Source organism: Esox lucius, chromosome 1 (genome assembly GCF_011004845.1).
Source record: "Esox lucius isolate fEsoLuc1 chromosome 1, fEsoLuc1.pri, whole genome shotgun sequence".
Classification (NCBI taxonomy): Eukaryota; Metazoa; Chordata; class Actinopteri; order Esociformes; family Esocidae; genus Esox; species Esox lucius.
The window spans coordinates 15945921-15959769 of NC_047569.1; the positions used below are offsets into that span (position 1 = coordinate 15945921).

The 13849-nt window shown below is 46.1% G+C and overlaps 1 protein-coding gene across 15 annotated transcripts in view; it reads left to right on the forward strand.

Moving 5' to 3' along the window:
• The window catches only part of LOC105016596 (eukaryotic translation initiation factor 4 gamma 1), a 42640-nt gene that overhangs the window by 4605 nt on the left and 24186 nt on the right, over nucleotides 1-13849 (forward strand). For 8 of the 15 annotated variants that reach the window (XM_029124399.2, XM_010880574.5, XM_029124590.2 and 5 more), the window contains exons 2-8: nucleotides 413-492; nucleotides 584-701; nucleotides 822-905; nucleotides 1295-1327; nucleotides 2703-2723; nucleotides 3135-3311; nucleotides 7670-7769. In XM_029124399.2, the coding sequence (XP_028980232.2) occupies nucleotides 627-701; nucleotides 822-905; nucleotides 1295-1327; nucleotides 2703-2723; nucleotides 3135-3311; nucleotides 7670-7769 (490 nt within the window). In that variant the 5' untranslated portion in view covers nucleotides 413-492; nucleotides 584-626. Of the gene's footprint in view, nucleotides 1-412; nucleotides 493-583; nucleotides 702-821; nucleotides 906-1294; nucleotides 1328-2702; nucleotides 2724-3134; nucleotides 3312-7669; nucleotides 7770-10978; nucleotides 11244-13849 lie in introns of those variants that run through there. The other 7 variants (XM_029124606.2, XM_029124724.2, XM_029124543.2 and 4 more) reach the window with 6 other exon arrangements.

The window sequence follows — 13849 nt, forward strand, 5'->3', positions numbered from 1 at the left end:
ATATGTGAGTGGTGCTGCCTAGTGTGCATTTCGTCCCTTTATAGAGTTTTAGTTTCTGCTCAGGCTTCTAAGACCTGACAGAAATATAATTTCCACTCTTTAAAAAAAAAACTGACTCGGCATGACTCATGTCCCCGCCCCCATTGCTCTGTGTCTGTCTGTGTGAGGAAGACAGGGAGGGTGTGGGTCTATTTTTTTGTCAGAGAGAGAGCGAAAGAGAGGGAGGGTGAGTGCGGGTCTGTGTTTGTTTACGGTTATTTCAACAGTGAACATCCCCTGGTTGAAACCTGGGATGACAGGCCTCCCTCACAAGAAATGGGATCGCTTTATCTATCCACTGTATTCTTTTCCCACACCTTTTGTCTCTGCGTCTCAGTTCTGAGTCCCAGCTTGCTTTCTCTCCCTCTTTTAGACAGGGTGAACAGAGGACAGAGCGCCACGTTGGCACGCCGCCGAGCCTTGTGCCTCTACTGGGACTTAACACAGTTCAAAGTGAGTGTTTACTGGCCAAACCTAAGCGTCACCATTCTCTCTGTCTTAGCCCTTTTACCGACTCACCCTCCTCCGTCTTCTCACTCCTCAGATTTCTGTCCAGACCCGAGTGAGTCCATGCAGAACCACATGAAATGAATAAAGCACCACAGCCTATAACGGGACCCCACGCTGTCCCCCACCCTGCCCCGTCCCCGGGACTCCAACAGGTAATGGGAATCGGCCGTCCGTTTTTCACTTAAACCTTTGTGTCGTTGTGGTAGTTTGTCAGTGCCTATATGGTTTGGTCACGGTCTCTCCCCTTTCTCCCTAACCCTCCTCTCTCACAGCCCACCTTTCCTCCTGGACAGCCCCCCTCTGTTGTCTTTGCCCCCCCACCTCCACAAATGAACCCATCCCCACAGCCCCGACAGGTAGGCCACTCTGTCACCCTGCATCACCTCTGATTCACACTTACCTCAGAAGTCACGTGTGAGTGTCCGTAGTGAAGGATGTTAATCCGCTGTTTGGAATGAAGCGCCTACAACTCCCACTCTAAAGTACATCTAACCTGTCTGTCTGACAGTTTTAGTCCTGAGTGAATGTACTTCCCACACAGCCGCCTGTCAGTGGTACTACTAGAGGGCAGAAGCATTCACTCAGATGACAACTGCATTGTGTTCTGAATCCTCTTGCTGGTCCGTGGTCCTGCCTGCCTGTCCGTCCATCTGTGCGTGTGCCTGTCTGTAGGGGAGCCTTTTGTATCTGCTGCTCTCCAGCTATGTGGGTTAAACCTCTGACCTGTCTTCCTCTCCTCTTCTAGTTTGCCCCTGGGCCCCGTGCTTTACACCAACAGGTACTAACATCCTAATCAGGGGCCAGGAAGGGGTTGGGTTGGGTTCAGGGGCATTGTAGAGTTCTCTCTCCACTTAATGCCTTGGGAAACGATTAGACCTCTTCACTTTCCCCATATTTTTTAGTTATGTACTTTTATATAGTTGTTTAAACATATAAATATTATGTTTTTATATTTTTCTGTCAAACTACATCCAATTTATTGAAAATGAACTGAAATATCTTAATGTATTAAAGTATTCAGACCCTTTACCATGACTCGCCAAATAGTGCTCAAATTCATACTGGGTCCTTTGGTCTCTAGAGTTGGATTGGATTCGATCCTGTGGCAAATTCAATTAATTGGACGTGATTTGGGAAAGTGCACACCTGTCTATACCAGGTACCACACAATGTGTGTCAGAGCAAATACCAAGCCATTAAGTCCAAGGAACTCTCTGTAGACCTCTCTGTAGAGTTTTTCTGCTGGTACGGGAGAACCTGCCCGAAGGAAAATAATTTCTGTGGTGCTCCGTTGATAATAAAGCCTTTATGGTAGAGTGGTTGAACTGAACCCACTGCTGAGTAAAAGGTGTTTGACATGCTGCTAGAAGAGCTTTGAGAGCATGACGAAAATGATTGTGTGGTCTGACAAATCATGGTACAGCTCATCACCTGGCTAATACCATCCCTACAGTGAAGCATGGTGTGAGCATTAGACCATAGAGATGCTTTTCAGCGGCAGGGCCTGGGAGGTCAGGCATATCCTGGATGACCGTGCTTCAGAGCGCTCAGGACCTCAGGCTGGGGTGAAGGTTCGCCTTCCGACAGGATAACAACCCTAAACACACACCCAATGCAGAAGTGGCTTCGGGAAAAGTCTTTGAATGTCCTTGATTGGCCCATGTGATATTAAGATGTTTTTGCTTTGTCATTATAGACTTTGTGTAGATTGATGTGAGAATAAGGCTGTATCCTAACGTCATGTGGAAACACTGATGGGGTCTTAATACTTTTGAAGCTTGTTTATTATGAAACACTGACATGGCATTTGCTGTTAAAAGTCATCCAGCTATTTCATTGGCCACCTGTCATGTTCAGGCACTCGCACCCCCCCCCCCCCCTCTGTTACGTTTGTTCACAGACCCGTTTCATCACACACCTGCATCTTTAATAGGATCGGAATGTGTTCTGCATCTATATGCATGCTACGTGTTAGTTCCCTGCTTGGCTGTAGGTCGGGTGGTGGGGGGAGGTGCTCCGCTGTCTGTCAACTTAACTGATTGTGCTGCTCTGTTTCTCTCACTCCCTCCTGTCTCGTGTGTGCGTGCGCCTGTGTGTGTGCGTGCGCGCGCGTGTGTGTGGGTGCGTGCGCGCGCGTGTGTGCGCTGCTGAAGGGAGGATTCAGGTCATTGCAGGTAACACTCCTACTCTTTTTCCAGAGGAGTCAGTTTGTGTGTAGTTGGCACAGTTTCTGCCTGTGGATCTGGCATCATTGTTTTGGCTTCATTTTTGCTCCGATACGCACCAGAATGTAAATGAACCAAAAGCCGAATGGACTAGTATTATTCGTTTTTCCCGGGACCGGCTGTTAATGTGTCTGAGTCAAGAATTGATGTAGTATTAAATGCTATTAAGAATGGCAAAGGGAAATATAATGGATCTTTTCAAATGAGGATTAAATTAAATAGTTGAAGATTACCTTTACATAAGAGGAAACATGTGGATGTGATACTTAACCTCATATCTCTTCTCTCTACCTGTCTCCCCTCCTCACTCCTTTCTCCTCCTCTCTCCCCCTTCCTCCCTGTTCCTCCTCCTCTCTCTAGCCATACTATGCCCGTCCCACCCTGCCTAGCAGTGCCCCCCGGGTGCCCCCCAGCAGCACACCGAGGCCTGTGGCGCCCACACATGTGTACCAACCAGGCCAACAGATGATGATGATCCCCTCGCAGCAGATCTCCTTCCCCAACCAACAGGGCCCCGCTTACTTCATACCTGGACAGGTAAATACACTGTCCAGCAGGGCCCCCTTCACACCTGGACAGGTAAATACACCGTCCAACAGGGCCCCCTTCACACCTGGACAGGTAAATACACCGTCCAACAGGGCCCCCTTCACACCTGGACAGGTAAATACACCGTCCAGCAGGGCCCCCTTCACACCTGGACAGGTAAATACACCGTCCAACAGGGCCCCCTTCACACCTGGACAGGTAAATACACCGTCCAGCAGGGCCCCCTTCACACCTGGACAGGTAAATACACCGTCCAGCAGGGCCCCCTTCACACCTGGACAGGTAAATACACCGTCCAGCAGGGCCCCCTTCACACCTGGACAGGTAAATACACCGTCCAGCAGGGCCCCCTTCACACCTGGACAGGTAAATACACCGTCCAGCAGGGCCCCCTTCACACCTGGACAGGTAAATACACCGTCCAGCACGGCTCCCTTCACACCTGGACAGGTAAATACACCGTCCAGCACGGCTCCCTTCACACCTGGACAGGTAAATACACCGTCCAGCAGGGCCCCCTTCACACCTGGACAGGTAAATACACCGTCCAGCAGGGCCCCCTTCACACCTGGACAGGTAAATACACCGTCCAGCAGGGCCCCCTTCACACCTGGACAGGTAAATACACCGTCCAGCACGGCCCCCTTCACACCTGGACAGGTAAATACACTGTCCAGCACGGCTCCCTTCATACCTGGACAGGTAAATACACTGTCCAACAGGGCCCCCTTCACACCTGGACAGGTAAATACACCGTCCAACAGGGCCCCCTTCACACCTGGACAGGTAAATACACCGTCCAGCACGGCTCCCTTCACACCTGGACAGGTAAATATACCGTCCAGCACGGCCCCCTTCACACCTGGACAGGTAAATACACCGTCCAACAGGGCCCCCTTCACACCTGGACAGGTAAATACACCGTCCAGCACGGCTCCCTTCACACCTGGACAGGTAAATACACCGTCCAGCACGGCTCCCTTCACACCTGGACAGGTAAATACACCGTCCAACAGGGCCCCCTTCACACCTGGACAGGTAAATACACCGTCCAGCAGGGCCCCCTTCACACCTGGACAGGTAAATACACCGTCCAGCAGGGCCCCCTTCACACCTGGACAGGTAAATACACCGTCCAGCAGGGCCCCCTTCACACCTGGACAGGTAAATACACCGTCCAGCAGGGCCCCCTTCACACCTGGACAGGTAAATACACCGTCCAGCAGGGCCCCCTTCACACCTGGACAGGTATGAGGTCACATCAGTCTCAAAACTCATGTGCACAGAAAATCGAGTCGAGAGAGCAGAAAGTGACGTTGAGAGAGCAGAAACACGAGCCGTGTGAGTGAAGGACCAGTCACGTGAGAGTACAAACATTGTGAGAGTGGAATTGTGGAATTACTCTTCAAATTCTCAAAATTCACCTGTGCCTCATCAAAACAATCTTCCTTCCAGTGATGGGTTGTTAACAAACTGTCTCTTTTTGATGAACGATGGGAGCCGATTCGCGAACTAAAAAGAGACGTTTATTTGGCTCTCAAATATGTTTGAGACAAGTTGTTAAAAGAAGACATTTACAAAAGGCATTTGCTGTAAACCGCAATTATTAAAATAACCTTGTGAATAATGTCGCCCACTGTTAATTAAAAACATTGAACAAAAACATAATTCCAAAGGAATAGACAGAACCGAGAAGACGTAACCCTTGACTGATGTTGTAAATGGCCAATGATGGAATTTGACAGGATATTCATGAATGTACATATAAACTTTAATAATATTAAAGAAACTCAAACTTGTAAAACCCTTGTTAATTCGTATGACCATTTTGTAATATACACTCTCTGTGAATGCATTCAATTATCGAAAAAATAAAGTTTATTTTATCTATTAAAAAAAAACTGCATGGCTCCTGCGAAATGACTCAGTTGCTAGAATGCCAACATGAGTGACACTCCTAAAAGATCTAATATCTGGGCGTTTTTTACAAAAAAAACTAGGAAAGTGCAGTATGTAGTATTTGCAAAGCAACACTTTCAATTTGTTCTGGCTTCACCAACAATCTCCACAGGCACGTAAAATTGATGCATCCAACAGTCCTGTTGCCACAGCTGAGAATTGCTGTTAGTGCGTTACCTGATGCTAGCGATGCCTCTACCACAGCTGAGTAAGGGACCACTGCTACAACCTCTGAAACTACATGCAGTGCTGCAAGTGCATACAGTTACCAGACAAAAACCTCAAACCTGCCACCCAGACCACCATAGGCCAGTATGATAGATGAAGGAATGGTTAAAATAGCCAGAGATTTCCAACCACATTGTTGAGGACAAGTGATTCAGAAACTACTGTCATGTTCTAAATCCAGCTAATGTTCGCCCTATCTAACACAATAGTTCCTCATCTGTTGAACCTTGAGACATGTTTATAGTTTGGCCAACGATTAGAACAAATGCCATGTTGAACTGGTAATAATAATATTACTTAGTAATTTTTTCCTTTAAAAGAGATCTTAATGGCTCTCAATGCCTCTTCGTTCAGTATTTTTTTTTTTTATCACCCTTTATAGCAAATATGATTAAGCAAATTTTTCTAAGCAGCCCAAATTAACGGTCATAGTAATAATAATGTTCTGGCCTTAGTAAAGCTGTGGAAAGTAACACATTTGTTAATTTATCTTTCACTGAAATGATGCTTTTTAATCCTAGTGAAAAATAAGTGCAAAATATTGTTAACAATGCAATAATTCTTCATTGTGTTGAAACATTTTTAATAATGAAAGAACAGATCAGAGTAGAACACAATAACAAAACATTGTAACACACATTAACTTATAATGTAAAACGGTTAAGTGAACTGCTCCATGTGAGCCAGATCACTAAAAACACTCAATTCCCATCACTTTATTGCTCTAATTACCAATGATAGCTCAGTCATGTTGTATAGGTCCCAGGCTTTTGAATTAGTCAATCAACAGCATTGTAACAAAAAGACGTGATTAAGCAGTAAGTCTACCAATCATATTTGAGGTACCATGTACTGTTTGAGTGCAAACACGTGTCAAGTGAGAGCAGGGGAGGTTTCAAGAAGGCACAGGTGAATTTCACGGAACGATATTTGTGCTATCACAATGTTTAAACTCTCACGGGACTGGTCCTTCGCTCACGCGGCTTGTGGGTCTGCCCTCTCAATGTCACTTTTTGCTCTCTCAACTGAAGTTTTTTCTTCTCGAAGTGGCACCGGTGTGTGCGCAAGTTTGATCCTCTGTATGCGCAGCTTGTGTTTCTGCTCTCTCAACTCAATTCATTCTTCTCAAAGTGGCAAGTGCGTACATGTGAGTTTTGAGACTGATGTGGTGCCAGGGCCCCCTTCACACCTGGACAGGTAAATTCACTGTCCAACAGGCCCCCCTTCACACCTGGACAGGTAAATACACTGTCCAGCAGGGCCCCCTTCACACCTGGACAGGTAAATACACTGTCCAACAATGTGCTCCTGCTATACTAGTAGGATCTCTGATCCTCTTTACTTAGACATTCACTCTGCCTAATTTGATTTTCATTTGTTCCAGTTAAGGAACTTAATCAAGATCAGCTTGCTATTTCAAACTAGGTGTGGTTGCAACTATTGAGCTAGACTAGTTTAAAGTGCAAACCCCCCCCTCGCTTTATTCCCCGCCCCCCCCCCCTCCCCCCCCGGCCCATATTCTGCTGAGTCTGTCCCCAGCTCTATGGGGCACTCTGTAGCCAGAGACAAAAGCCCACTTCCCCCCCACCGACCATGGCCAGGCAGTCAGCTGACCCTCCAGTCCCTTCCTGATTGTACAGTGCTTAATAGCCCCCCAGAGAGAGTGAGTGAGTGAGGGCTGGTTGAGAGGGTTCACCGGGAGTGAGGGAGTTGAGAGGTGTACATTAGAGAAGTCAAGAGAGGTAGACCTGCTATAGCTTGTTGACATCTTTCTAAACCACAAACCAGTCTGTGTAGGAGAAAGGTAGTTGTGTGTGTGTGTGTGTGCGTGTGCGTGTGCGTGTGCGTGTGCGTGTGCGTGTGCGTGTGCGTGTGCGTGTGCGTGTGCGTGTGCGCGTGCGCGTGCGCGTGCGCGTGCGCGTGCGCGTGCGCGTGCGCGTGCGCGCGCGCGTGCGCGTGTGATTAGATCGATCAAGTAGTTGGTGGGCAGTAAGAGCAATGAGCCCCTCCATGTTACTCCATCTTGTTCTTTTTGTAGTTAAGCTTTTAGCTGGTCTTGAATACTCTGGGCTTGAAACCTTCTGCATTGTACATTTAGATGGTCTTATTTGGAACTGACTGTTATCCCTTCCTTCCTTGTTCCCTCCTCTCTCTCTTAGTACCGGTCGACGTACGTGCCCACCCCCCCGCAGTTCCCGGTCCCGGCGGGCACCACCGGCTTCTATCCAGGCACCAGCCCAGCTGAATATGGTACATATGGTAAGAGGCTCTGTTTGGGGCCTCGCCTGCGATACGCACCATTACCCAACACAGTAGGCCTCAGCTTACCACTTTTCTCCTGGACATAAAACCCAGGCATGTCGGAGATTAATTTAAATTCCAATGTACTGTAATTTTCAATTGACTGAATTCAAGGAAAATATCGTGTTAGGCTCAGGTCAAATTCTGAACCTGTTATTTTCAGATGAATAAGTGATTCCCATGGGTCATGTATAATATTCCCCATGGGTCTTTGTCCAGGAGAGAAAGCCGAGGCCTCTGGGCTGGTGATGCTGTGTTTGACTGCCCTCTTGTGGTTTGTGATTGTCCGCACATGAAGTTAATGAAGGATCACTGGTAGCCCTAAACATCTTGGTGACCACACAAGCCTGTGAGCTTTCCAGAGGCTTATCCTGTTGTGTTCAACACAGACCCAACGAATGCAACCAACACACGCTACCCTTTCAATAGACTGTGTTTGGATTCTCACCATCGCTTCCACATGAACAAAATCTCATTGTCGCGTGTTCGTGATTGCTCAACACCACTCCAAGGTACAGTCTCATGCTCTCACATGCTGTACTTGAATGCTGTACTTGAATGTGTTTAACGCAAGAAAGTCACACACACTCTTGATTCCACTTGTGCCAGTTTTGCACGTAAACCGTTGATGGACAGACAAATGTGCACAGAGCCCCTGCCTGTATTTGGAGTGTTTTGAGACTGCAGTGCTAAGTTGATTTGCGGGCAAGAATGTGTTTGGGTCTGCTCCAGGGCTCCAGGCATCTGGCCGAGAACAAGACCAAGGAGAAGGAAAATCTATGTGCCCTCCGGCTCGGTTAAAACTCACTGCTACTTCTTCCAGTTGGGTTGGAACCGCTGGTCTTGGGCCTGGTGCTCTGGAGATGTTACACTCAAATTCCTCCCCCTCAGTTCCTCCCAAACTTTGGCCTGCTTTCATCTTTGGCCATAGGTTTGGATGTGAATTCAAATTTGGGTTGGGTGGAAAATAGGTGCGAAAACAAAAGATTGGTTGCACAAAAGATGTTTAGGGTTGCACAACACCACAGTGTGATCATATACAGTGGGGAGAACAAGTATTTGATACACTGCCGATTTTCCCACTTACAAAGGCATGTAGAAGTCTGTAATTTTTATCACAGGTACTCTTCAGCTGTGAGTGACTGAATCTAAAACAAAAATCCAGAAAATCACATTGTATTATTAAGTAATTAGCATTTTATTGCATGACATAAGTATTTGATACATTAGAAAATCAGAACATAATATTTGGTATAGAAACCTTTGTTTGCAATTACAGAGATCATACGTTTCCTGTAGTTCTTGACCAGGTTTGCACACACTGCATCTGGGATTTTGGCCCACTCCTCTATACAGACCTTCCCCAGATCCTTCAGGTTTCGGGGCTGTCGCTAGGAAATACAGACTTTCAGCTCCCCCCAAAGATTTTCTATTGGGTTCAGGTCTGGAGACTGGCTAGGCCACTCCAGGACCTTGAGATGCTTCTTACGGAGCCACTCCTTAGTTGCCCTGGCTGTGTGTTTCGGGTCATTGTCATGATGGAAGACCCAGCCATGACCCATCTTCAATGCTCTTACTGAGGGATGGAGGTTGTTGGCCAAGATCATGCAATACATGGCCCCATTCATCCTCCCCTCAATACGGTGCAGTCCTGTCCAGTCCTGTCCTCTTTGCAGAAAAGCATCCCCAAAGAATGATGTTTCCACCTCCATGCTTCACGGTTGGGATGGTGTTCTTGGGGTTGTACTCATCCTTATTCTTCCTCCAAACATGGCGAGTGGAGTTCAGACAGAATTTCAGACGGGCCTGGACATGCGCTGGCTTGAGCAGGGGGACCTTGCGTGCACTGCAGAATTTGAATCCATGATGGTGTAGTGTGTTACTAATGGTTTTCTTTGAGACTGTGGTCCCAGCTCTCTTCAGATCATTGACCAGGTCCTGCCGTGTAGTTCTGGACTGATCCCTCACCTTCCTCATGATCATCTTGCATGGAGCCCCAGACCGAGGGAGATTGACCGTCATCTTGAACTTCTTCCATTTTCTAATAATTGTTGCCTTCTCACCAAGCTGCTTGCCTATTGTCCTGTAGCCCATCCCAGCCTTGTGCAGGTCTACAATTTTATCCCTGATGTCCTTGCACAGCTCTCTGGTCTTGGCCATTGTGGAGAGGTTGGAGTCTTGTTTGAGTGTGTGGATAGGTGTCTTTTATACAGGTAACAAGTTCAAACAGGTGCAGTTAATACAGGTAATGAGTAGAGAACAGGAGGGCTTCTTAAAGAAAAACTAACAGGTCTGTGAAAGCCAGAATTCTTACTGGTTGTTAGGTGATCAAATATATCATGTAGGCTGAACAACGACGAAGCCACATGCAATCAGTGCAGCAAAATATTCTCCTACATGTATGGCTGCACAAGCAAGTAACGAAACCTCATGCAGACCTAAGGCAGTGGACTGTTCTGTCTATGACTGTGTTCGAAAAGATCAGTCAAACCCCAACAACTTCCTTCTCTGTCCTATATACCAGTCACAGTGAAATTGAAATAATTTTATAAGAACCGAAAAATGATTTAGAATTTGTCACCGAAATGTGGAACCGGATGCAGAAACTAAAAAAATTAAAATGGCACCCATCCCTAAACATGACATGCATGCATAAAAGAACATTTTCTTTACCTGTGCCGTGTTGTATTATCGAATAACCTTATTTTCTGGAACTTTGGTAGTTGAGCTAATGTGTTCTGACTCTGGAAGCTGGCACCAGGCATAGTGGGGAAGAGCTCTAGTTCGGACCGGAGCAGGGACCGCAGTGACACTGGAAACCTGGCACAAGCAGGACATTCTGTGAAGCCATAGAATTCCTGCAATTCATCTCCCATCCTTTGGATGACACTGGCAACCTAAACACTAAGTCCAAGTGAAAAACTGTTCCCGCTATCCTTCCTGACTTGTGTTGTGATTGAATACAGCTAGGGGGTTATTTTTATCCTAGGGTTCAGTGATATACTGACCCCCCCCCCACACACACACACACACACCCCATCTCCATCCTGTGTCCTGACCAAGCTAAGAGCCCAGATCAGATCACTGCCATTAAAGAGTGGTCTCTCTGTTCAGCCTTCTCTGCAGGGCTCTCACTGCTCCATATTGCTGACCACAGGAGACTGGGGCTACTTGTGGATAGGGAGAGAATCTGACAGAGGGAAGGAAGGACAGCCAGATGGGCCGAGAGGCAGGAATAGGGGAGGAGAGTAGTATAAAGAGATGCTTTGGGCAGTTTTAAAACAGCTGTAGACCAATAGGAGAGGACGAGGACTTTAAAGGGGTAAGACGATACCACCTTCCTGCGGTTTTCTCCTCTCAGGACTCACACTCAAGACGCCATTGAGATGGGGAACCTTCCCTTTAAGAGGAACTCCCAGCAGACTGTTGAGGGTAACTATGTGCCGTCTGGTTACGGTCTCCTTTGACCCCTCCCTCCGTCTCTCTCTCGTCGTGACTCATGTCTCAAGCTCTTATTTACTGGGATGGGACACACTACAAGAAAGTTCTGTTCCTTCTGCTTTCTCTTCTTGAGCATGTCCCCTCTCTCTCTCCCTCCCTCTCTTGTGTGGGTTTTGACTATATTTAGTCGGTGCTCTGTCTGGTCGACAATGCGGACACAGTAATGAGAGTTAGATTCAAATGTGTGCTGAGGGAGCAACTCGCTGGCAAAGAGGTCGCTTTTATAAGTTTATATTTTTTGCTGCTATGTGAGTGAGAAAGAGGGGATGCCTGTGTAAGTTTCAGAGAGTGAAAGAGGTTGGTTCACAGTAGCTCAGGACTGTAGACGGCCAGAAGTATTGTCAGTGTGCTCAAGGAGGGAGTGATGTGTCATAGCCCTATAGTCTACTTTAATGGCCTTTATCATGAACAACCCTCTAAACACTTAACATAAAGAATGTCTGCTGGGTTGTTTAAACCAATGTGTTCCTCATCTGAAAAATGGGATTCTTTTCCAATCTTTTGAATGTTCTAATCTGTTGTACTGGCCTTCAGATTTCAAGTTATTTGGCATGTCTTGTTGGTTGCTAGCTATTTTGGCAGTTTTACATGTACATTTGGTAGCTTGTTAATGGTTTACAAACATATTGGTGTACTTTAAATGTACTATAATTATTATTTAACTGGAAGATGTTGTCACCTTAGCTTCCTGCTCACTTCTATTAAGTTAAAGAATTAAAGATATTGGCCTATAACAGAGAGATTATTCATTTTAAAAACAATGTTGTGAGTCCTAGTCACACTACACCTTGTGGCAATATACAAACAGGTGCACTTTGAGTTTCTTTCTTGCATTACTAGCCTATCCACAGCATTAAGCCCCATGCACACTGCCCGCTTGCTAGCACTACAAAGAGCCACGCTTCCATTAATTTCCAACCAGAGCCAGCGAATCATGGCGACAGTGGGCGGAACTACTCTCAGAGAATCTCCTAGCAACAGTTGAGATGTTCAACTTTATGCTAATGTCCAGCAAGTGGGCAGTGATGGAGTTCGGTGACTGCCAATGACAGGGTAGATGATCTCTGCATCTTGAAGTCCCCTCTCTTTTCTACTCGGTAGCTTAAAACTCACTCGCTACCTGAACAAATGGAAGAGAAACATTATTGTGGTGTCCGGTTTCCCTGTTACTTATGATGCTTCTCTGGCTTCATACAGAGGTATATACATCTATAAATGGAAGGTTTCAGAGCTTGTTGAGATCACAGGTGAGTGATACATGTGTAGCATAGCAACGGTGGTGTTTGAACATTGACAAGTCATTGACTTGGCATTGTGTTGGTACATGATACATTTTTAGTAGTGGAGTCACGCAAATAAATACTTATCACTGCAGAGACTGATATTTCCAGAAGGTCTGTCTGTGGCCCGTGGCATGGAATCTCTGCTCAGGGAAGCTCCGCCCATATAGAACACCCTCCCCCTCATTCAATTGGTTCCTCAAAGCTTGAGGCACCTTGTTTCTTTATCGTTATGCTCTGACTTGTTTATTTCCTTGAAGATGAATAATGACGACCATATTTAACGTGGAAATAGATGGAGGGCGATTTGTGGAATAAAAATAAATAAAAACAGGTAACAAACTGAGTAATCTTCCTTTACTCAGTGATGGAATTCAATCAGAATCATGTCTAGCTTTCTTAGCATCAAAAACGTTTTATTTCATTTTTTGTAATTCAAGTAGTGCACAGTTTAAAATGAAAAGTCCTTTTGAGTTTGTACATGTTTCTCTTGACTTGAAAGTAAAATCAGAAAGGTGCACTGTCACGAAGTGTGAGATTAACTGTTATTATAGCAAAGAAGTTGGAATACAAGGCGAGACATGCCGTAAAATGGGCACAAATAGTGTATGTGCCAGAGTGATGGCAAGGAACTAGCATTCTGTGAAATAAGGTGGATGGGTGTTGTCTTGGGCTGGAATTGGCTAACTTGTCTTCATTGATGGAACTGCTGGCAGCAACTTTTAAGATGAATTGGGAAGTGTACAGAAATATCTTGTCTGCTCAGATACAACCCAGTAGCTCCAAACTGATTGGATCACTCTTCGCCATGCAGCCGAACAATAACCCCAAACACACTGCTAAAGCAACCAAGGAGTTTTTCAGGGCCCAAACATGGAAACTTCTAGACTGACCAGGCCTGTCACCTGACCTAACTACTATTGAGAATACGGGACTGAAGGCAAACATGCTCTGAAACAAAAAGGAATTGAAAATGGCCGTAATGCAGGCCTGGTGCTTCAACATGGTAATGTCTAAGCGTTGTAGGGGTTGTATTTTCATGCCAGTTTTCATCTATAAGGTCATTGTTCTAGCCGTAGTGTACTGCACAGTAAACATATATTGCCCAGCCTACTTAGTTTGTTCAGCTTTAAGAGTTGATCTGAACAGACCTATCCACATTTAGAAAGTGTTTGCGGTGATCCCAAACAAAGCTGTGACTGGATATGCTGGCATTGCATCAACCCAACCCTGGATGGATTATTGCGCCATGACAGC